General features: G+C 33.5%; 2 protein-coding genes and 1 long non-coding RNA gene across 5 annotated transcripts; 2 read left to right on the top strand and 1 right to left on the bottom strand.

Moving 5' to 3' along the window:
• Window positions 1-563: 563 nt before the first annotated feature.
• LOC108228074 (uncharacterized) lies at window positions 564-8,073 on the bottom strand. Of its 2 annotated transcripts, none has more exons than XM_017403549.2 (6): window positions 7,684-8,073; window positions 6,692-6,853; window positions 5,830-5,983; window positions 5,539-5,739; window positions 5,044-5,211; window positions 564-1,156 (listed from the first exon to the last, which is right to left on the bottom strand). In XM_017403549.2, exons 2-6 carry the CDS (start codon window positions 6,823-6,825, stop codon window positions 713-715), a joined length of 1,101 nt encoding a protein of 366 aa, XP_017259038.1. In that variant the 5' UTR covers window positions 6,826-6,853; window positions 7,684-8,073; the 3' UTR covers window positions 564-712. The 2 variants fall into 2 exon arrangements, with proteins under 2 accessions (XP_017259038.1, XP_017259039.1); XM_017403550.2 differs by lacking the exon at window positions 7,684-8,073 and adding an exon at window positions 7,127-7,641.
• Window positions 8,074-11,057: 2,984 nt separating this feature from the next.
• On the top strand, window positions 11,058-16,319 carry LOC108224640 (potassium transporter 2). The gene is made up of 9 exons (XM_017399321.2): window positions 11,058-11,229; window positions 11,322-11,556; window positions 11,659-11,904; window positions 11,984-12,031; window positions 12,900-13,160; window positions 13,584-13,636; window positions 13,842-13,959; window positions 14,571-14,825; window positions 15,130-16,319. The coding sequence occupies exons 1-9, from the start codon at window positions 11,191-11,193 to the stop codon at window positions 16,245-16,247; spliced, it is 2,373 nt and encodes a 790-aa protein (XP_017254810.1). The 5' UTR covers window positions 11,058-11,190; the 3' UTR covers window positions 16,248-16,319.
• A 2,978-nt stretch (window positions 16,320-19,297) lies between these two features.
• On the top strand, window positions 19,298-22,523 carry LOC108228179 (uncharacterized). 2 transcript variants are annotated; one of them, XR_010284505.1, is made up of 3 exons: window positions 19,345-19,724; window positions 20,378-21,408; window positions 22,182-22,523. It is a non-coding gene; the product is annotated as an uncharacterized LOC108228179 (long non-coding RNA). The 2 variants fall into 2 exon arrangements; XR_001808189.2 differs by having other exon boundaries at window positions 19,298-19,724; window positions 20,378-22,523.
• The last annotated feature ends 2,695 nt before the right edge of the window (window positions 22,524-25,218 follow it).

Raw genomic sequence — 25,218 nt, forward strand, 5'->3', positions numbered from 1 at the left:
TCTTAATAAAATGTTATAAAATTGATTCTTTAGAAATTAGACATAATGTTTCAAAATCTATTTTGATTAGATTTCTAAAAACTTATAATATACTAAACAATCTTACAAAATCCATAATTTAGTGAAATTCAAAGAAATTCATCAACTTTTAAATATCATCAGATTTTTAAATTTTAAACAATCCTCAGACTTTAAACATACCATCAGATTTTAATGAATTTTAAACAATCTCAATTGAATATCATCAGATTTTTAAGCATAATTTAAAATCGTGATTGAATACCACTAAATTTCATAGCATAATTTGAAATCTCAATTGATATCCAAACATTTTAAATCAGCCCAATTGAATACTCTCGAATTTTATTAATGAAAAAAATCTTTAAAATCTCAATCGAATACACCCCTCTAATGATAAAATCTAACAAGAAGGGTTCTTTATCAATATAAAATTAATATATTAATATAAGATGAATGAATGGAACGGAAAGAAAATGAAATTTTTAAATAATTTTATTCATAATATAATTCAAATTTCATTTCGCTTAAAACACAAACACAAGTGAATAACAAGCAATCTAATACTTAATAAGCTTAATACAAAGTCCCAGCGTCTATGCTTGCAAGTTGCAATTGTAGTCATTTACAGCTTAAATTTTGTCAATCCTCATGAAGTCTAAAGACAAAACACAAATATCAATACAAGCCAACCTCAAAAAGAATAATCCTTTAAATCTGCCCTTGAGTCGCTAATCTCCATGTCGCCTACGCATTCTTCAGCACTGACTGGAGGTAGTTGCTTAGTCTTTCGCTTCAAGTTGTGTTTGTGCCATTCACTCTTAAAGTGCTCCCTGTATTGCTTTGAATCACCTACATATGCATTGCATGTACTGCATTTGCTCTGCTGCTTTACATCTCCAATAGCATCTGCTTTTTTCTCAGAGATTGTTTGTTTGTTCAACTTTTCACTCAGCTGGACGTCATAACCAGTTGATGCCTTGGGTAAGTTTGATGAAGGTTCCTCCTGATCATCATAGTGATCAACATTTGTGTCTCCTTCTGCATGCACAGAGATAGCGAGTATTTCCAACCTACCCTGAAAATTCCTTACCATGGCATCACAATCTCGGAAAAAGCCTGGCTCCATCTCACAGATCTGCACAGCCATTGGATAATATAATTATAAAAATAGTACTAGATCTAATATCACAGAGTAGCTCTAGGAAGAAGCCCTACACCCTGACAGCACTTTAAACTAGCTGGAAATGCTGAGTACATCATACCATGAACCTTGGGGAAAATAATATCTGAAGCTGCAAAAGAGATAATTCTTACAAGAAAGTATGTTCCCTTCAACGATAATATAATGACCATGACCCTGGTATCTATGTTGGGATTTCTAATATTTCCCAAAACCAGATAGAACATGATGCATCACATACCTTAATATTAAAGATTACAAAATACATAGTCTTTTTTTATAAAAAAAAAAACAGGTCAAGTCCAAAATGTAAACACTTAATGATCTGGTCAGGAATTGATGAATTCCTGGGCTATTTGCGATTATTTTTGGCATTTTCAATTGATAAAATGCAGGAATAACAAATGAAGTAAAATTAACAGGACAGAGTTTAAAGAGAATTCAGAGAGAAATGCGAGATAATTCAGAGAGAAACGAGAGATATAGAGGCAGAGATAGACAGAATTAATAAGATGAGAGATAAAAAACCTGGAGAGAGAAAGTAACAGAATCAGTTAGAGATAGAGAAAGAGAAAGAGAAGGCTGGTGGAAATACATCTGCTTTCATATCATAATTGCGTTAACTGCAATGTACAATGCTATTATGCTACTGGTATTTATACTACTAGTACATATATGTAACTAATCCTCCTGAAATGACCTTTATACCCTTACAACTCTACTATCATCACAATAATATGCTAAGACACACATATCCCGACAAGACTCCAATGTGGTGTTTGGTTGGGATGAATCGTGTAATACCCCGAATCTATTTTATTTGAATAATACATAATGTGTATTTTAATGTGGTGTAGTACAACTTCTATATTGAATAGAAAACTCCCAACTGACATTGATAAAAGAAAAGAGCAAGAATAAGAATATATAGCAAGAGTCGAGGCAAGGTTTAACAAAAACTTGTTGATTTTGGCCATGCACCCTGGAGCGCCTTGCTAGCGCCCTAGGAGCGCCTTGACAGCGCCCGTAAGCCAGCAGCGCCCTGGAGCGCCTTGACAGCGCCCGTAAGCCGGCAGCGCCCTGGAGCGCCTTGATAGCGCCCTTGGAGCGCCTTGCCCTATTTTTGTACCACATCGATTACAATACGTTATAATGTTATGAATATAAGGAATGACTTGGTTTATGAGTTTGTAAATATAAGCCAGGTTGGCGCCACCCCCGTCGCTCCCCGTGTCTTGGCGCCACCCTGTCGCCAGTGCAATTCTATTTTCTTTGAACCATCTTTGTACCACATCGAGAACATAATGGTATATTCTTATGAATATAACCAGTGATCTACCACATCGAGAACATAATGGTATATTCTTGTGAATATAACCAGTGATCTAATTATTCAACAAACTATGTAAGCCAAGCGCCACCCCTGTCGCCAGCACATAGGCGCCGCCCCTGTCGCCGTTCAAATGTTATTTTCTTAAACCAATTTCTTCGTACCACATCGAGAAGGAGTAAAAGGAGGGTCACTCCTTTCCTTATATATACACAACACATGCTAGCTTATTAAAATTAGGAAGCGCCGCTGCTAAATTTGGTACGTCTACTTATTTATTCCTAATTAATGATTTATTTTTATAGTTTTGTTAGCTCAGTTATTAGGTTAGCTGTGATTTTAGAATTAATATAGGTTTGACTTATAATTAATAAATGTGTGAACATTCGAGGGAATGAAGTTGTAGGACTCGAGAACGTATACAGTACCCTTCGCTGTGATATTTTATGATGTTTCGGTGAACATTTTATTGATGACTTTCTGATGAGAAATGAGTACTCTTACATTTGTTCTATGTGTGATGCTTCCTTTGTGAAGTAAAGTATGATACTTCCTTCGGGAAGGAAAGCTAAACCAATTGTTTAGCTGGCCGGGATCCCCAACAGTAGAACGTGTGAACTTGTGAACGTGTCTGAATACTCATACTCATCTTGATGTGTGAAACTGTTTTGATGACTCTGATGAAATATTGATTTGGTTCACCAAGTTTTGTGAATAAAACTCAGTTGAAATGTACGTATATGCTTGCTGAGCTTTATAAGCTCATCCTTTTTTATGTATTAACTTTACAGGGAAAAATTTCGGAAAAGGATATTAAGGCTAATGCTAGGTGAAGAGTATGAGCTGTTAAGTATCCAATAGTCAAGAGAGATATTCAGGGAAATGTTCAAGGTTGGTCTTAGATGGAATTGTGTAATTGAGATTCAGTTGTAAACTATAGTTGTAGTAGATTAACAGTGATTCTTCTTATCGAAGTTGATCCGATAATGGTAGTAGTTGATTCTAATTTCAATACTGTAACCTGGATGCGATCCTGTTGTTTTAGAGGGTTAAAATGTTCTCTTTTAAATCTTTTATTAATGCTTTCAGGTTTTAAATTCCTCACATAGTCAAGAGAGATATTCAGGGAAATGTTCAAGGTTGGTCTTAGATGGAATTGTGTAATTGAGATTCAGTTGTAGACTATAGTTGTAGTAGATTAACAGTGATTCTTCTTATCGAAGTTGATCCGATAATGGTAGTAGTTGTATCTAATTTCAATACTGTAACCTGGATGCGATCCTGTTGTTTTAGGGGGTTAAATGTTCTCTTTTAAATCTTTTATTAATGCTTTCAGGTTTTAAATTATTTGGTTTTCAGAAATACAGTTTTTCAAAAGTGTTTTAAAAGATTTTGTGTGGTGACGTCAGGATCCAGGCCCCCAGATTTCTGGGGCGTCACAAATCGGACTGGAGGGAATGGAATGAAATTTGATATATATCTTGAGTAAATGTTTAAAATTCTCTTTAGCAAAAAAATAAATAAAAAATCAACTTACTAGTAAAAAAACCTCAAAATCTTTATATTTTCCTCCATTCCTTTCCTAGCCTCCTACACTAGAGCTTAAACCCTCAATTTGAGAAAGAAAACTCCACTCCTTCCTACATGCCTAGTTTCTTCACAAATCTCAACATCAAAAATTTACACTCGCTCGATTGTTTTTTTCAAATCTTCCATCCTACCTTTTACTGCTTCCATTCAATTTTAATCATTACATACCATCATCCCCAACCAAACACAACAACACATTCCATTCAATTTTAATCATTACATACCATCATCCCCAACCAAACACAACAACACAAGAATAATTCTTAAATACCTTCAGGTGGAAGCACAGGTTAGTTCGCACAGCTAAACAACTAATTAGCTATGATTCATAAATTACACATAAGCTGCCTTCCGCTGCAAGAACAAATATTTTGAGTAAACATAACCCAGGAGCATAGTGAATCACAGGCTCACAGCTATTAAAAGTTCAAATAATTAAGCCCTGAAGAATTACCAACACATGCAAGGGGAAGTGAAAGATGGGAAACCCAAGGCACAGATAAATGATAGTGGAATCTCATTAAGGCCAGCTCAAAGCCTAGGTATATAAGTCAAACTTTCCTTTATATTGCTATGCTGTTTTCTTTTCTTCTTCTTGTGTTGGTATTTTACACTTCAAAGGATATTTTAATTGTTACCACAGTCTCAAGTTACGGATTATCTACTCTACCAGCTCTGGTATTACTCTCAAACAGTTAGATTGTGCTCTGTATCAGCATAATAAATTATCACCCCTAGGCAATATTCACACTACTGATAAGAAGATCAAGGGCAATGAGGGTAACATAAATGCACTTAGGCATTAGTGAAACAATTTGGACGAATAAAGCTTCGCAGTCCAACTGTAACAATTTCATAGACCTTATTTAGCCAAAAAAAAATAAATTCCTAGAACTCAAAAAATAAAAAATAGAAATCTTACAACAGATAGCTTATTTCCAGATTCTTCTTTCGAAACAACGCTGGATTTCCATTCATTTAATTTCTCGGAAACAGAAGAAAAGGCCTGTCCAGGCACAGTCAGTCGTAATCTCATAGGAGATCGTTTTATGGGGAAGTGTTTCTGAAGCTCGCGAATGACTTCAAGGGCCTGCAGAGAGAATACATTAGGATTTAAGAGCCAAACTCTGTCACCCCGCAAAACAAACAAAGGCACCACAGAAACAATTTAATTACAAGACATAGACTACATAGAGTTTAAATTAACCAGTGATATACTAAATCAGGATGAACATACTATAAAATAGAACTTGTTCTGGTTTTGCAAGACAAATAATTTACAATAAAATGAAAACAAGATTCAACTTCAGAATGGCTAAAAAATTATAAATGGTGTCGATTTGTTTTATAAATTCAGGGCAATGTTTATCATTATAGCTGGTAGTTTCTCATATATAAGCAGGAACAACTGACACACCTGTTTCTTCGAGCTGTTGTGCGGATCAACTGCAAAATGTATTTCATGCATTAAACGTTCAATCATGCTAATCGTATACGGGCGATGAGTTTCAGGGTTTATGGTCTTCTGCATGACAATAGTTGCAATATCCCTAAACTGACTTGATAACTGCGATTCCCGTTCCTTTCCAGCAACTTGTAGCTCTCCCTTTTCCAAAATCTGTCAGAGAAAAAAACTATTTTGCTCATTTTAGGCCTACAGATGATGACTGAGAGACATCAAAATGTCTAGACATGGGGTATTACAAACCTCTAGACAAATTTTTTCATGATCAATCTTTTCATCATCATCATATTCGTCCTGCCCGAAAGCTATTTTTAAATCCCTGGATTTGGCAAGAACTCCTTTTGATACATTAGAATACACGGTATGTGATTGCAAGACTTCATCCAAATCTTTCTCTCTATATAAAAAAACATCAGAATTTTATAAGTACATAGCATGATGAAGAGCCTTTCTACAGGCTTAAACAGTATAGAGATAAGTAGATAGGGGAAGTTAGTTTACATATTGGAAATATATGAAAGACAAGATATATTTTCATAATAGTCTACAACATGGAAAAACAAAGACAAATTTACTGGTAAAAGGATTAGCATAGATTGACAGAAAAGGATTAACACACATGTATGTGATAAAAAAAATTGTATACCTATTACCTAGTGATTTATCAAAGTAAAGGTTCCCCAAAAATGTAAAAGTATGCACATGCACTGCAATCAACATCTAAATCCTCATACAGAGCTTTAGAATAAGGTTGCAGCGATTAATTTTCGAAAAAAAGAATAATCCATAAGAAAATTAATTAAAGATTAGTATATAACACTATAAGAGCATCTTCTGTGACTCCGGCCTAGTTTGAGTACCAAGTTAAATAACATATAAGCTTATGTAAAAAAAATGGGCTAATAATTACAGATGATATGAAAGCCAACATCAGGTATATATGCATCACAGATTACACTTGGCAGTATTAACATGAATACCAACAGTGTATTTAAAACATACAAACATCCGGTTGAAATCAATTAATGAATCAACAATTAACAAGTATAGCATAATTATTGATAAAAACAAAAATAGAAAAGCATGAAAAGAAAGGAGTACATACATGCCGGAGCGCCAGGAGAGGACTTTGTTCTTGTAACAAGCAATTTCAAAGCGACAACCGTGTTTCTTGAGACGCACCACAGCTACGTTGGTCAGCCTTTTCTGCCCTACAGGTTGTACAATCGTCTTTGACATCTATCTAATTCTTTATATTCTATGTTGTCTGCACCAGTAAATTGTTGTTAATATCTGCAACTTCAATTGCTCAATAAATATAAACTATATACTCTTGTCCATGATTATCAGACTTTAATTAATTGGGCAACAGGAAAAAACAAAAAGTAAACTATGTTTGTGTTGACAACTGATTAGGATAACAGTATGTCCAAACTAACTTATAATTGTAACCAAATTCCTCAACTAGACTTGTAGCCTTGTAGCATGACCACTTGGTTATTAACAGATAAGAGACCATGAACACTAGGAAATAACTTGCCCTTTGTTATCCCAACTCTTCATTTTGCCTGGCCCTGGAGTATACTCCAGACCAGTCAGTCAATATGATTATCACAGAAAGATTAAGCACAGAACTCGAATCAATGAGTCCAAAACTGTGCTGAAAAGACAGACCAGCAGCAGTCTAAGTTTCATGGAAGAAGAAAATCGGATTCTATTTGGGAGATTGAAAACCCGCTGCAAGAACCCTAGTTGCAGCTCTTCCTCTTTCTTCGCTCAATCGCAAGAAAATTTCCCACCGCCTCTGTTTCTTTGAAATATTAATATCATATATTTGGTCCATATTTTGGATAAAAAAGATAATTTCAAAACCAACCAAATCCAAATTTAATATGTTACTTTTTGTTGGGTCAAATTTTAAAAATTAGTTTGGTTTAGTATTCAATCAGGGTGTAGACTCCGGGACATATGTTATGCCATTACCCAATTTACTTTTTCACCGAATTAACTAAATTAATCCTTACGAGTTCAAATTAATTTACAACACAAGTATATATATACATACATAACTGAAAGAGGAGACGGTATATGATGTACCTAAATCGGAACAATCAGAGGTGGGGTGGACTGCTGGCCAGAAAATGGAGTTAATCGGCCGGAGAATTGAAGGATAGGGATTGGTTTCGAGCAGGAGAAGACACGGAGGAGTGAGGCGGCCGGAAAGAAAACTCGGCGGTGAACGGCGGAAAAAGGAATGGACAGCGGCGCAAAAGGAGGGCAGGGGCGTGATGTTGTCGGGAAGCAAAGAAAAGAGGGACAGCAGGCGAGAAACACGGAGAGATTGAAAGAGGTGAGTCTGATAAGAAGAAAACAAAGAACAGCGAAAAGGAAAAAGAGAAGGCGGTGGGGGGAAAGTGAGCCGGCGACGAAAAAGGAGTTAACTTCTTTTAACCGTATCCAAAATGATGCAGACAACAAAAATCTCGAAACTTTAGGATGAGGTTAATTTCTACCGGAATAAGTGTCGGGCTTCATCCTTAAACTAAAAAAAATAAGAACTGAATAAGTTAATAAAGTTTTTGGAAAAAAAATAAAAGCAAGTTAGTATTCTCGGCTTAATAAAAATACTTCTACTTATTTACACAAATGAGTAAAAAAAATATAAGCTGGAAGCAGATTCTGCTTCTCCGAAACAAACAGGCACATTGTAAATTGGATTACAATTTTTTTTTTTTTTTTTTTTTACAAATCTCATTTGAAAATGGAGGAAAACTGAGAGATTCAAAGAACTTAATATTACATTTCTAAATTAAGACACTACTTAAATAGTTAGTTTTTGTCAAGGTCCTCAGTCTGTTCATCCAATAGATTATGGTTCGATTTTATATATTTCTTCTCAGTGTTCTTAGTGATTGATAAAGTGTATTGTCATTGACTTGTAATAACTTTTGAAGATTCCATGATATATATCAGAGTCAATAAGATGTTCTATACGGTTTTATACAATCTCACCATAGATGTTAATGGTACTCTATCGAGTAATCCAACATGAACTCTGCGTGGATCTAACACACGTTATCTGATAATATACAAAACTTGATTTGGACCTCATAAGTCCCGTCCTTTTTTACCAATTATTTATATCTCTGACAATAAATAACAGGAAACTCTTCAAATATTACTCAAAATTTGACAAACACTACAAAAGATACTTTGAACTATGTGAGAATCTTCACTATTACTATTTAAACTAATTCTAATTTGAAGATTCTTCGACTAGATAATATGAGATTAGAATATCTATAATAATTAAGAACTGTAAAATTTAAAATTATAAACACTAAATCATGTATTTACAAATTTAAATCAGGAATAACTGCACCAAAATAATGTCACATGCTTCAAGTGCATGTGATGATGGTTTATGTATAAAAAGTTATAGTCATTTGACTATATTTAAAAGTTCACAAATTTTATTGTTGTGCTCACCGCGTTTAATGTTTGACAAAGATTTAGTTTGTGTAAATGAGAGATTAGTGGAATGAAATTTTTTATAGAAATTTTTTTAAAAAAAAGCCGCTGTGAGATAATAATGACTAAATATAAAGGAGTTCAAAATTTTCGTGATAAAGATTATAAAGGAACCTGATGTGGAATTGGCGTGAGCACGAACACAAATATCCAAAAAAATTCAAAAACTTAATTTTATTATTAAAACTGATAAATAGAAGAGAAAATGTCAGCGGAAAAGATAAAGGTGATAAAGGTGGAAGGACGGAGAAGTGGCCTTGTAATCCTAATTTTGATTTTAGTCTTCAGCAGTTCAGCCTAAAAAAAAAATAAGTTAGGTCATATCGATCCCCGCATTGTATGGTACGAAAGGATGGCCCGTGCGTGGCTATGTTGGACAACAGTATACAGAACGGGAGAAGGTAGGGCAATCTGTCATGTTCTGCACGAAACAGAATTTAGAAGCATGTGCTTCTGCCGGCCAAACTTTTACGAACAAACGTGGGAATGGAGCATACGGACAGTAACATAAATTCAAAAAAATTATTTATGATTAAGAAAAGAATTATAAATTTAAAATAAAAAATATGTATTTAAATAATTTATATCATAAATAAAACTATCTGATAATATCTATTTTAATATAATATTAAATTTTATTACATAAAATAGCAAAGCAAATTATATTCTGATAAATTATTAACTTGAATGATAATACTAACTCTAATTTTAAATTTATTTATAATTTAATTTTAATATATTTATAATTTAATTTTAATTTATTTAACAAATATAATGCTAAGTTGAAAACAGAAATGACTTTAACTTTTAGAGGATCATTTGACTAAGTTTTTTAAAAAATGGCTCTTACCTAAAAATTTAAAGAAGTGTACCAAAAGTGAGAAAACTTTTGATATTTCCTTAAATTTTTTTTTTTGATATTTAACCATTATCCGATTTAAGGATTTAATTAGGGGCGAGCAGGAAAAACCGAAACCGCAAAAAAAACCTAAAAAACCCGAAAAATCACACCGAAAAAAACCAAACCGCAAATAAAACCGAAAATAACCGAGATAAAAAACCGAAATTAGTGGTGCGGTTTTATTTTCGGTTTTATGCTAAAACCGCACCGAAATTAACCGAACCGAAATATATATATATATATATATATATATATATTTATATTATTAAATATATATATATATATATATATATATATATATTAATAATAGTAATAAAGCACCTTAGTCATTTTTAAACTTCACATCTAATTTTGTATGGAGGTTCTTCTTCCATACTTGCATACTTGCTTAGTCACTTAAATAACCGGGCACCCAAATATTTGGAGGAGCGCTTGATCGAAAATTAGGGCTATTGTGATTTGCCACAAAGCAGAAATATTTCTGTTGTTAATCTGCTAATCAAATTTTATTATGAAACCTATTCTACTTTTTTTATTTATGTATTTTTTGAAAACTTTTTATTTGAATTTCATGATTAGTTAATTTTGGGTAATTTTATTGACTTGACATCATCTAATTTCTTGTCAAAATACATATCTTTTAGTTTTTATTGTGTATTAAGGTTTTTAGATGAAAGTATGTAATGTTTCCTATATCCTCATATAGAAACAATAGTAAATAGTAACCGAACATATTGTACATGTTCATGAAAATTTTACATTTTTTTAAAAATATCATTATGCACAAGAGTAGCAAATAATAGTGGAAAAACCGGGAAAAAACCGCAACCGACTAATGGTTAACCGCAACCGAAAAACCGTTTTAGTTGGTGCGGTTACGGTTAATGATGATTAACCGAACCGAACCGCATTCATCGGTTTGGTAACGGTTAATGTCCGGAACCGCACCAAACCGCACCATGCACACCCCTAGATTTAATATAGTCTTTATTAGTACTGTAAATTTCTCTCTGGACTGTTAATGTGCTTTTCCTTTTTTCCCTGTGTTTTCTTACCTGCTGGCTAAGGTGGGCCACTGCTACTGAAATTTGGTGGGTCTATCTAGTTTATCTTGTTCCACAATAAGATTGATCTTAAGTTTGTCGAAACTCATTTGATATGTGAGAAGGACTATGGATCTTGAAAATGCCATATCCTGGAGGTCCTCAAGGGTATGTTCTCTTCATTTTCTTTTACTTGAGATATCCGATGTGATTGAGCTTTTCTGAACATATATAATTTTGTTGATTGGTTATACATTCAGAAGGATTCTTGGAAGACCACCCTGCTATTAGCTTATCAAAGTCTTGGTGTAGTCTACGGGGATCTCAGCATTTCCCCTCTTTATGTGTACAAGAGCACCTTTGCAGACGATATTAATCATTCCGACACTAATGAAGAGATCTTTGGTGTCCTTTCCTTTGTCTTTTGGACTCTCACTCTAATTCCCCTATTCAAGTATGTCTTTGTTGTCCTTAGAGCCGATGACAATGGGGAGGGTGAGTAGTATATATAGTACTAGTAGTTGGTGCTGCTGTAATTTGATATGCATATTAACATTAAGTTTCCTGTTGCATAATATCAAATCCCACTTACTCCAGGTGGCACATTTGCACTGTATTCCTTATTATGCCGACATGCCAACGTCGGCCTTCTTCCCAACCGCCAACTTGCTGATCAAGCATTATCAACCTATGTTATGGAGCAACCTACTGAGAGGAAAAGTAGCTTGAGAGTAAGAGTTTTTCTTGAGAGGCACAAGTCCTTGCACACTGCTTTGCTTATCTTGGTTTTACTTGGCACTTGTATGGTAATTGGGGATGGACTTCTCACTCCAACCATATCAGGCAAGTTCTTTGTTTTCCTTAACCGTGCCTGCTTATCTTTCTGTCATTTTTTCCTCACAATCGACCAATTTCCCTACAGTCTTCTCCGCAGTTTCTGGGCTGGAGTTATCAATGGAACATCACCAGTGTAAGTTTTCCTGAATTTAGTTATATACCAGCCTTGATTATGATTCATTTGTTTCACAAGCTGCCCATCCTGATCTTATGGCTTACCTGTCTCAAATAATTTTATTGTCACATATTTATTACATTGTACATTTGCATCGAATCATTGGGTTCCAAAGCATTTGGCACCCGGTACTAAGAAATGTCTTATAATTCATTTATTATAAGAATATACCAAGACACCATTGCTGTCAGTGGCACTAGTTAGCGGGTTCTCTATCTGCTTAGCTTTTGGAAAGCTTGCTAGCACCACTAATTGTCAACATCTTGTGGATTGGATTAATAGTAGGTAGATAATATATGGACTGGCTGTCCACTGATGCAACTTGAGAATTGGATTATGCAAATCTAATATCATTGTTGGCAAGAAATAATTAACTTAATAAACTCTAGCTTTTGCTTCCGCTATTGCATTTGAACTATATATTGCCATATAATTACAAGAAATCCGCCTAGCAAAACTAACTTGTTTATTCAACAATCTGCTCTCTGAATGCAACATAAATGATAAGTTCGTAATATCAAGTATTCTGTATTGTGTGTGGTGTCATGGATATATCACGTATTCACGTCTTTGAACATATATATTAATACTCTGTACACTTTGTAGGGAACAACCTAATCCCAACAGCTGTACTAAGAGATAACTATAAGTCACCTTCGTAATACCAGTTCAGTGCTTTATATCTATTTAAATGATTACAATCACAAACTTGTCTGCCTTCATTGTCAGAATAATCAGTATCATGATTTATTATTCATGAAATGGATTATGAGCTTTCTCTTATTTGTTCCATATATATGTTTGATATTTTTTCTCCTATTTGCAGATGCAATTATTCCAATTACTTGTTTTATATTGGTCTGCCTTTTTGCACTACAACACTATGGCACACATCGGGTAGGTTTCTTTTTTGCACCAATTATCCTGGTTTGGCTACTATGCCTCAGTGGTCTGGGCTTGTACAACATATTTCACTGGAACCGGCATATCTACAAGGCACTTTCTCCTTGCTACATGCTTAAGTTTTTGAAAAAGACAAAAAAGGGAGGATGGATGTCTCTTGGTGGAATATTATTGTGCATTACAGGTACAAATTGTAAAGAAACATTTTTATTTCAGATGCAATTTATTTGTGTTTTCTGAAAAAACAAGTTGTTTTGGATAAATGTTTTACTAGATAGTTACAAAATGTATGTAGTAGATTGAAGAGTATAAGGACTTAGTGTGCCACATATGTGAATTACATTTTTCAACTTGCTCTCTTAATGTATGTCATATTTTCAAGCAATAAATGTGGACAAGTTTACTTAATGATGCAGATTTTTATTTGATTTCATGTGGCTATATAAGGATCTTGCTTCAAATTTGATTAATGAAATTTGAATCCTTTGCTTGTCTGTTGTCAATACTATTACCTGTAATACATGGCTAGTTTCCTAGAGCCCGTCCTTGAATATAGTTATGTGCGACTGTGTGGGTTGCCTAAACAAATTTTAACCTCTATTTGCAGGCTCAGAAGCAATGTTTGCTGATCTTGGGCACTTCTCCTATGCTGCAATTCAGGTACTTCAAGCATTAACTATTGCTGATCAGTTATTTGAAATGTTATTCTGAATGTTGGTATTGGTTATCATTTGGATTTGATTGTCGAAGAGATGAATGATTGTGTGCTAATTGCTATCAGGCTAGGTGTCAATATTATAATACTGTTGCCTCCTGATGGGATTTTTGTTTCTTTCAATCATGTCAGAAGTATATTCTTTTGCAGATTGCTTTTACCTTGATGGTTTATCCTGCATTGATACTGGCATATATGGGCCAAGCAGCTTACTTGTCGAAGAATCACATCAGTAGCTACCAGATCAGTTATTATGTCTCTGTTCCAGGTACAATCTGTGAGTTTTTGTGATGGATGATGTTGAGTGTAATAAAAATATTGATTGGGTGTTTACAGAGCGTGGCAATGTGAAAGTCTGCAAACCAGATTCTCATTTCTTAATGTTTCCTTTTGTAATTCTTTAAAAGGTATTTGAATGCAGATTTGACCATTGGTTCTTATACATGCTCAAGGATACCCCTTCTTTCCCGTTTCCAGTGTTGACCGCATTTGTTTAGGCAGTTTGATATACGTTTTCCTTTTAGACTCGGATCTATTGGGTCTTGCAATAAATTATTACAGGTGTTAATGTAAACAGAAAAACCACCATTTGACCAACCTCGAAAATTGATATGCCCATAGAATTTATGCAATAAGATTAATCAATTTTGATTGTATGCAATAATCTCTATTATATACATTGATATGAAGTAGGTAAAACTGATAAGTAGAATGTTTGTGAATGCTGGTAAATTCTTTTTCTGCGTCCCTCAATGTTAACCTGTTGTTATTTGAACGAGCACCAGTTTTAACACCATGATTACTTGGGTACTATAAATTTGGTTGAAATCTGCTGCGTGCAATGTAGAACATCATATTCTAATTTATTTATCAATACAGAAAGTATTAGGTGGCCTGTGTTGATACTAGCCATCCTTGCTTCTGTTGCGGGAAGTCAAGCAATCATCAGTGGAACATTTTCTATCATAAACCAGAGTCAATCACTTGGTTGTTTTCCAAGAGTTAAGGTTGTTCACACCTCTGACAAGATACACGGTCAGATCTATATCCCTGAGATCAACTGGATGCTCATGATTCTCTGCATTGCTGTAACGATTGGCTTTAGAGACACAAAACACATGGGGAACGCATCAGGTATATTTCAAGTTAATTAGCCAAATATGCAACTTATAATAAATTATAACCTAGTCAATAAATGTTTGGATTGTCAAAAAGTCTTTACTCTAATGTTGCATAGCATTTAAACCTTTGAAGATCTTTAGACTATTGTTGGGATAATAAACCTTTTTCGTTAATTGCCTTCTAGAAAGTAAAAATAATTTTTTAACCTATTATTCGCTTCTTGTTACGTACTGAGTTATTTGTTAGTTGATTAGGCGATACTTTGCCTAGAAATTATATCTCTAGGTACTATAATCTTTGTATTCACTGGTTGCAGGATTAGCAGTGATGGCAGTAATGCTAGTGACCACATGCCTAACATCTTTGGTCATCATACTGTGTTGGCAGAAACCTCCAATGTTAGCTCTTCTATTTATACTCTTTTTTGGCTCCATTGAATTACTCTACTTTTCTGCTTCCTTAATAAAATTCCTAGAAGGTGCTTGGCTGCCAATCCTCCTCGCACTCTTCCTTGTGACGATCATGTTTGTTTGGCATTATGCCACTATCAAAAAATATGAATATGACCTACATAATAAGGTTTCCTTGGAATGGCTATTAGCTTTGGGTCCAAGCCTAGGTATTTCTCGTGTACCTGGCATTGGCCTTGTTTTTACTGATTTGACCTCTGGAATCCCTGCAAATTTCTCACGCTTTGTCACTAACCTCCCTGCCTTTCACCGTGTCCTTGTATTTGTGTGTATAAAATTTGTGCCTGTTCCATTTGTGCCTCCAGAAGAACGTTATCTTGTAGGCCGCGTAGGTCCTGCAGCTCATCGATCCTACAGGTGCATCATTCGGTATGGGTACCGAGATGTTCATCAGGATGTTGATTCTTTTGAATCTGAACTTGTTGATAAGTTGGCTAATTTTATAAGATATGAATGGTGTCGTGTTAATAGAAGAACTGATACATGTAATGAAGATGGTCGATCTCCTTCAGATATATCATCTAGACTGACAGTGATCGGGACTGTGGCTTTCTCTGGTACCCCAGCTTTTCAGGTTGATGAGAATGTGCAACCACTAAGTGTATCCATCGGGTTCCCAACAGTTGAGAGTGTGACAGATATAACTGAGCTGGAAACCGTTGGTGCGGCTGAAAGAAGAGTAAGGTTTGCTGTTGAGGATAAATCTGAATCTGATACACAATATTCTGACGTAAATGAACAGTTGCGTGAAGAGGTAGAAGATTTGTTTTCAGCTCAACAAGCTGGGATTGCATTCATGCTAGGGCACTCACATGTTAAAGCTAAACAAGGGTCATCTCTGAGCAAGAAGTTGGCGATTAATTATGGGTACAACTTTCTTAGAAGGAACTGTCGAGGGCCAGATGTTGTTCTCAAAGTTCCTCCAGCTTCTTTACTCAAGGTTGGAATGGTGTATGTTGTTTAGCTTATTTTGTAAAAACAAATTAATGAATATCAATCATATCTACAGTTTAGATATGATTCTAAACAATCATAATTAATCATATCTATATCTAAACTTTAGTAATATATCAATCATATCTAAACTTTAGATATGATTGTTTAGATTCTAAACAATCATAATTAAGTAAAAAAGAAGTCCGCCGGCAAAAGAATCCTAGTTAAAATAAAGATGAATGTGAGACATATGCTGAATGTTACATAGTAATTATAGTATTAACATCTCCAATTACTTTCAGCAAAACAAAGAATTAATATTAAAATGAATAGCTGGTTTAACGTGTACAAGTTATTTGATTTGAATTAATCTTCTTGTACAAACAACATATATATGCTGTCTGGGGTAGCACTTAACTGACGAATCACTAAAAAAGAAAACAATGTATGTGACCAGGCCTCTCTCTCAATTCAGAATCTCTTTCTTTACCTCTCGAGGGTCCAAATTCAGGTTATATAGTCATTCAAGACTAAGAATCCGAGATTTATAGTTGCTTTGGCTTGTCTAAACAACCCTACCCGTACCTTGATCCTCTGCTTTTCCCTCTGAACAAAAACCTGATTATTTAAGATCGGAATGGTACCAAACCGAACAATATTTGCTGTTAAGATCATTTGTCAAATTAATATTTAGCTGGACGACACAGAAATTTTCCTGGACGACACAAAAATTGAGCTGAAGGACTTCCAGGATAGTAAATTAGTCACCAGGGGTTTTTTTTCCTTGTCAATTTAGAGTTATACTTAGTTGAGAAACCGTTGTGGCGGACTTTAAAAATTATATTAATAATTTAATATAAATATTTGTAGAATAAAATAATTTTGTGTCTGTTTTTAAAAAATATATCAATGATTCAAAATTAATATTTGTAGGATAAAAAAAAATTTATATTATAAAAATCTTGATGTAATACCAATAATAATATATAATATTACAAAATTGAACTATAATTCATGGCGAAAAAATGAAAACAAATTTATAGTTTTATACACGTAATTAACAATTTAAAGTACGAAGAATCTTAATTTTATTTGTGATTTTTTGAAAAGTAATCATGTTCTTACATTGTCACCTTCCTCCAATTTTTTTGGATTGATTGTGCACAAAAAAATTTAACTTAAATCCGTGAGATAGTGATCTATAACTACCCTTGCTTGTAACAATCTTTATTTTTTAATATTGTATAAACAGCCTTCACTTAAAATTGCTTGAACAGATAATGCATGAATAATTTTTTCCCGTATATAAAGTAAAATCATATAAAAATTAACAACAACAAACATGTCCGATGAACAAAACAAATATTATAAAAAAATAACCAACAAACATACATCATTAATAGTTAATTTATTGATATAATCCATCAATAACATGTCAAAATTATATTCTTTTCCCGTGTTTGGATTTGTCGACTCCCACATAGCGGTCTATAACTACCTTTGTTTGCAACAATCTTTATTTTTTTAATATTGTATCAGCCTTCACTTAACCGAGTTAGAAATCGAGTAAGAGAACTATCATCAGAGGTAGGGTTGTGGTATTTAGAAAGGGGTTAATTATCAAGTTGGTCACTGAAGTGGGCTTAATGTATCGAGTTGGTCACTAAACTCAAAACGGTATCAAGATGGTCACTAAAGTCACCATAAATATCAAACAAGTACCTTGAAATATGAGTTCAAGCAGTGAAAATATCATTTATAAAGTTTTACATATTATTTTTAAATGTTACCACAACCAACTAAAATGTTATGACTTCTAATATTTATGATAATATATTTAGATTTTATCAAGTTTATTTATTATTTATATTTCATTATATTGTTTTTTTCTTTGTTTTAATTAAAAATAAATAATAAATAAACTTGATAAAATCTAAATATATTATCATAAATATTAGAAGCTATAACTGTTTACTTGGTTTTGGTAACATTCATAAATAATGTGTAAAACTTTATAAATAATATTTTTACTGCTTGAATTTGTATTTCAAGGTACCTGTTTGATATTTATGGCCACTTCAGTGACCATCTTGATACCGTTTTGAGTTCAGTGACCAATTTGATACATTAAGCCCACTTCAGTGACTAAATTGATAATTAACCCATTTAGAAAGAGGAGGTTGTGTTTGGATTATCCAAAACGATACAATCTTTAGGGGCATTTACAGGTGCAGAGAGACTTGTGTGCTAATGTAATATCCCATGTTTTTTTTAAATTAGTTTATGATTATTATAGATCTAATATGTTGATATTATTGTTGGCATTAATTGAATATGGATGTGATTATGTGGATAGTGAATGTGATCCTACGTGTTTTGTGGATTAATATGGATTTTACAAATTATGCGTCCTCCTTCTTTCTCTGATTTTGAGGACGGAATATGACGATCTGGATTTTCAGAAATTATTTTATTATTTTTATTCATAATTTTCGAGAAAAATGAGAAACAAAATTGAATATTTTATTCTAGCTTGATAATTTCCAAAAATATTTGTTTAAAGTATATCCTTGTCATTTGGGTATGAGAAAATATCTATTGATTGTGCAATTATTTGTTACGAGATTTAATTGATTTATTTGTGTACAATTATATCTGTGTGTCGATTTTTCTGCTTTTGATATTATTATATTATTTTATTAAAATTTGTTATCCTCTTAAATGGATATTTATTTTTGTAAATATACAAAGATAATATTAAAAAATTATTTTTAATTGCTCGATAGTGATCATAAATATTTTTAGAAGTTTTAAAATATTAAAATCTTAATTCCAAACGGACTTGATTTTTATTAGTTTCTGACTGCAGCTAACTTCAAACTTTTGTATAAATTTTAAAAATGCTTTATAAATCCTGAAACTTTTATTTGATTAGTTTTATAATATCCTGGGATTTATAGAAATATTTCGGTAGTTGTCGGGAGAAATTTTATTGCAAGTTATCTCCGTAAATTAGTTAAAAACAGACAGAAGTTAATTGCTTACTCAGTTTAATAGAATAGTCGGCAGTTTAAAATTTATACGCATGTCTCCATAAATTTTGTTTTTTCTTGTTGTAATTAAAAGCAATTTTTTGGTTGTTTTTTAATTGGGATATTGCCAGAATTTCTACACAACTCCTTCTGTGAAACCTCATCTCTCTCGTTAAATCACAGTAATCGGGGCATTGCTTTCTCTCGCAAATATCTCCTCCATCTCTCGCCTCTGTACGTACGGTCACCATATTCCATCGGGATTCTCTGCTGCCGCTTCCTTTTCCGGCCAGCTACTACTGGGTTGGCGAGTTTCAGTCCTTGCTCCGTTTCCCCTCTTCATCGTGTATCGTGTCTCTGTGGTGTCCTTTGTAGTCTCCTCAAATCTGCCGCCAATCTTTCTTTCAGTAGCCGTTGTCTGCTTTATCCAGCGAGTCCAGCGTTATGCCACGCTTCCCTATTTGATTTCGTTGGTATAACCCTTGTCCATATTTTGTAAATCAATTGTGTATATATATATAAAATTGGGATGTGTGTTGATTTGATTTTAAAAATTAGTTTTCGTTAAATTACTTGATTAAGAGTAGATTGGGTTTCAAGATTCGAGTTATATGCTTGCTTCTATGTAGGTGAATAGGTGTCAATTGATGTTGATTATAACCCTCGATTATTAATTGAGTTCAATTATATGTGCTTAATTGGTATTTGAATTGATTTTGGTAAAAGAAAATAGATAATCGAAAAGATTAGGAGGGAGTGGTAGTGAAATCTTTTGCTGTGATACCACTGATTGATGTTAATAGTTACCTGTCCTAGGAGTATGTTTTTGGAATGAAATTTTGTGGAAAGATACTTCCTGGAATCTAGTGTCTACTCGCGAAAGAATTAGATTGATTTGTTAAACGAGTTAAAAGATATGCATGTTTTAGTGTGAGCTGTGCTGAAAATTCTGAGCAGGCTTATGTGTCCAGTTCCACGCCCTGTTTTGCTACCTTAAAATTGAGCTTTGCCTCTGAAATTTTTATTGGAGTTAGATGTTAGTATCTGGAATATGTCATTAAAATTTTATACAAACAGACCAATTTTTCTATTTATTAAAATTCTTAGCGTGGGGCTGGTTCTGCAGGACAGATTCAGGTTCTTGACTTGCAGGCTCTGTTTTACTCCCTTAAGCATGGAATTTGGTTCTGAAATTTTTATAGTTAGCGTGGGGCTGGTTCTGCAGGACAGATTCAGGTTCTTGACTTGCGGGCTCTGTTTTACTCCCTTAAGCATGGAATTTGGTTCTGAAATTTTTATAGTAGATTGGATTAATGTCTAGGGAGGTCTCATAAAAAATTTCAAGTGAAAAACTTGTATTTTTGATTTATTAAAAATGTTTAAATGTCGGTAGCACAGATTGGTGAAAATTCTGTTTTGATGTCACAAAGAGAATTGTTTTGCAAGTCTAAATCTGTGAGTTGGGTTTGAAAATTCTATGACCTCTGCGTATAATATTTATAAAGATCTCTGAGAAATATTTTGTTAAAAAAAATTGAATTATTGACTTATGATTTAGCATATGATTTCCGAGTTCGCTAATTATTTAAATCCAGTCTATGAGTAGTGGTTGATGGTATTTGATTGGTTTATTGAGTTGGTTTGAGTTGATTACTTGTTGAATAGTATAGGAAAACAGGTGGATAGTCTGATAAACAGGGGAGATGCTGCCGATTTTTTTTTGTTAAGAATTGAATGTGATTTGTTATTAATAGATATTAAACAATCAATAGCATTACATCATAGTTAGATTGAAATATGTTTATGTGTTATATGATCGTGAATAGTTTTAATAGTTATAAAAGGATATTGGTCTAGGCATGTGTTATGTGTTATCTGACTTGTATGTCATATATGACAAAGGGTAGTTAATTACGTATTCTAGTTAATTTCGTCTGATCCGATGATTGAAGCAATATTTGCATAATGCATGGAATCGAGCGAGGTATGCTTACCAATGGCGTTCTGAAGTAATGATATGACATCACGAGTCGAATCAAGAATATTCTGATAAGGCAAGGCTGTGATGTAGATTAAGTTCCGTTAGAAACTAGCAAGATGGAACGATTATGCGGTATATAGTGTTGTTAGAAATCTGAGCTAGACACCGGAGTCAAGGCAAGTATCCCTATCTTCACTTATTGTTCAAGTGGTATTTTCTTTAAACCCTTATGCAATTAATTCTATTCTCAACTTGTAATTACTGCAAGTCTTCCTATTCAAACTTTATATTTAGAAGCAAGTGCTCTTTCCTTCAAACTTTTACTTATTGCAAATGCATGACTTAAATACGATTTTGAGTTGGAAAGAGTGACTTTTAAATTGATACACATGGTTTCAAAATCTCTACAAATGATTTTCATGTCCCGGTTTAGTTCCTATGGTTGTAAGGCTTATCCGTTGTAAGTATACTTCCGATGGAATAAACCTTTTCTTAAAATGCAAATTCTTTAGAACTGGGAAGTAAAAGAAAAATTCAGATATAATCATTGGACTATTGTTTTGTTTGCGTAAGAGGCCGATGCCCAGCTTTGCGTAAGAGGTCTATGCCCAGCCTATTGTTTTGTTTGCATAAGAGGCCTTTGGCCCAGTGTTATATGGAGACCTAGCTAGTCTTCAGTTCCGGAACATTTTATTTTAGAGCAATGCGTAACCATTGTCCGGGTTACTGTAGACTGATCATCTACAGTGACTATTAACGTCCAATATATCTGAATGCTTTGGAAATTTATGTATACTTTTGAATTGTTTTGGTTGCAAGTTAAAAGCATGTTGTTTTGTATACTTCCAGTTCAATTACTTTCTCTGCTTTAAATCCTGTTTCTTTTTAATTATTATACTTGCTGAGCATTCTTTTGCTCATTCTTGCTATTTCTTCTAACCCCTTTCAGATAATGTTAAAGATGGTTCGCCTATTTAGGCTAAGAGTAAGAGTAAGGCTAGGCGAGGATTGCAAGTGATTAAGTTTCAACCTGATGGTCAGGAAGAGTATCCAAGATCGAGTCTTTGGGACTAGTGGTAATTGGAGTTGACTAAATTTGGTTCAGTTGAAAAAAAATAGATTTGTTAAATTGGATATTGGTTATCCTTCATATCGAGGTTTAGTTGATAATATAGTTCAAGCTGTAATAAGATCTGTAGTTTTGTTTTCTGATTTCAATATTATAACCTGTTTGCAATCCTGTTTTAAAGGGGGTGAAATTGAGTTTTAATTTAAATCATTTGTTTTAATATCCAGGTTTTGAAATACTTGTTTTTATTTTCTTTCAAAAATACAGGTTTTAAATTGTTTTTCTTTGAGTGTCACCAAATCCAGACCCCCGGATTTGAGGGCTGTCACAGTTGGTATCAGAGCTGCAGGTTATAAGTTATTGAAATCAGAATATAACTGGTAATATCTGGTTTAATAAAAAGGTGCGCTAAGTGTAACCTCACATAGAGGTAGTCTACAGCTATTTGGAATAGTCTGTCTATTGAACCAAGATTCACATATAGTGTTGACCTTGATTACATCATAGTGTGTATAATAGGTTTTATGTTCCAGAACTAGTAAGTTTATATCTCAAGGAAGAAAGAACAGGCCTCCACCAGTTTCTATTATATTGAGTATTTAGTACCAATACTAGCAACCAAATATATTCATTTGTTGACTCTAGAACGTTACTAATTATTTCATAGTCCTCGTCACTAAGATAGAGATAAGTTGGAAGAGTAACTTTATGTGTTTATATTATAGATCAAAATTTCTTAACACCAGTTTAATTTCCTAATATATGTGTTATGTGATTAAGTAGTATTGGTGAATTTTTTTGTTAATTAGTTATGATTAATTATTAATATTATATGATTAATATATGAATTTTTTGTGAATTTTGTGTTATCTAGTTTATTGAGCTGAATGCTCGTATGTGTTTGTATTCGCGAGATTTCAATTTCTATATGCTCAGGAGAAAATATGGGTTATTTGGATATTTTCATATCAATTTATGGATTGCTATGTGATTTTATAATCAATTTACCGATTAAATTACGTAAATTTTTATTTATTTATTAATTATTTGATTTACGTAAAACCGTCCACTCGTAACGGTTAAGCGATTTTTCTTCCCGAAAGTTTCAACAAAACTCACCTTTAGCCTAATTTGAATATTCCGGACACTTTTCGTGTTTTGACTTTTTCGATCCGGAGTACAGATTTCCCCGGAGTCGGTCCGACGGAGTTTTTCGGGTATTTTAATTACCGATAATTATCTGGTTGTCTCGATATACGTGAAAGCCAGATATTTTGATTATTATATTACTTTTTATCGAATTACGTGCAAATGGGACCCCCCCAGACCAATTATTGAGTTTAAAAGTCCCGTTTGGATGATTATCTTGAAAACCGGTACTGATTGGACCCCGCTTTATTAATATAAAGCTATTAAATATCGTATTTTCATGTCATAAACGATCCAAAGGGGTACCAATTATTCGTAAATATAAATAGACCTTTTTATATCTTTATTTCACCCGTAAAATCATTTCACCAGTTTCTCTGCACGAATACCGAGAGAAACCGAGCTGCGTTCTTCGTGTTCTTCGTAATCAAACGAAGATTTGAAGGTGTTATTGGAATCCGATGGAGGCGTATGGATAGTCAAAACGAAGATATCGACGTGTAGAATCTAGTTTAATCATCCGTCTGTGCGCAGATTCAACAGGTGATTTTAGATTATTTTTATAAAATTCGAATTATTTGATTTTAAAAGATGAATTTTCGTAAACGATATTGTTTATGTGATTTAATGATTCCATGTTGTAGAGCGTCTCCTGCCGTTCGTTTTCATATATCATATGTTAGATTTTGAGTCCAGTAACATGCTCACATATGTGTTTGATTCTTCGAATTCATAAACTAGGGTTCATGAGCGAGTTTGAATATTTTCAATTGGTTTTAGGGATTTTCATTCTAGCGATTATGGGTACAAATTGAGGCTGTAGATGTGTAGAACAGTTGACAAGGAGCAAATAGGTGTGATTTATTGTGGTGTTGAGACGGGGAATCGAGCTCGCCGGAGTTCTGAAGGAACTCGACGGCGGCGACTCCTTCTGCCCGATTTTTCGGCCAAATCGGGGTGGTTTCGGGTGTTTTGAAATCATGTATGAGTTCCTGGGAGCTGGAACTCCAGTTCTGGAGAGTTTGGAAGCCGTTGGAGGCCGGAGGAGCCGTTTCCGGCGAGTCAGGGCGGTTGCCGACGGCAAAATGTCGTATAGTCACCGAGTTTATGAAGATGGTGAAGTTGAGCTAGCATAGTTTCAAAGGTTGCAGGGTTAACATCAAACTTTCAAAATCTTGCAATTTCAACCCTGCGGCCAAGTTTTCAAATTTTACACTTTAAACCTTTTCATTTCTATTTTTCAAAAATTGTTTTATTTAAATATGTTAATTTTTAAAATAGTTTTTAATTATTTCTTTATTCAAAAATAAATCTAAGTTACTTTATTAATTAATTTCAATTAGTAATTAATTATTTTAATTGGTCAATTAATTTAAATATTAATTGATTAATTAATTTAATTATTTATTAATTGATTTTAATTGGTTAATTAATTGGATTTAATTATCCTTTTTTATTTAAAAATTCCGGAAAATAGTTTCGAGTTTTGAAATATTTTTCTAAATTATGTTCAAGGCTCGTTGATTGATTTCAAAAGATTTCAAGTCCAGTTTGGAGTATCCGGACTTGATTATTTATTTAAAAAGTGATTCTTTTATACAATACCTGAATTTGTGAGCTCAGGTTGAATCTTTTTATATCTTGAACTCGAGAATTTCTGTTATATCATTTCAGAACTTTCATTGTTATTATTACTTGCTGAGCATTGTTGCTCACTCTTGCTATTCTCTTTTAACCATTTCAGAAAGGCTTAAAGATGAGTAGCTAG

The sequence above is a fragment of the Daucus carota genome, chromosome 6 (genome assembly GCF_001625215.2).
Source record: "Daucus carota subsp. sativus chromosome 6, DH1 v3.0, whole genome shotgun sequence".
NCBI lineage: Eukaryota > Viridiplantae > Streptophyta > Magnoliopsida > Apiales > Apiaceae > Daucus > Daucus carota.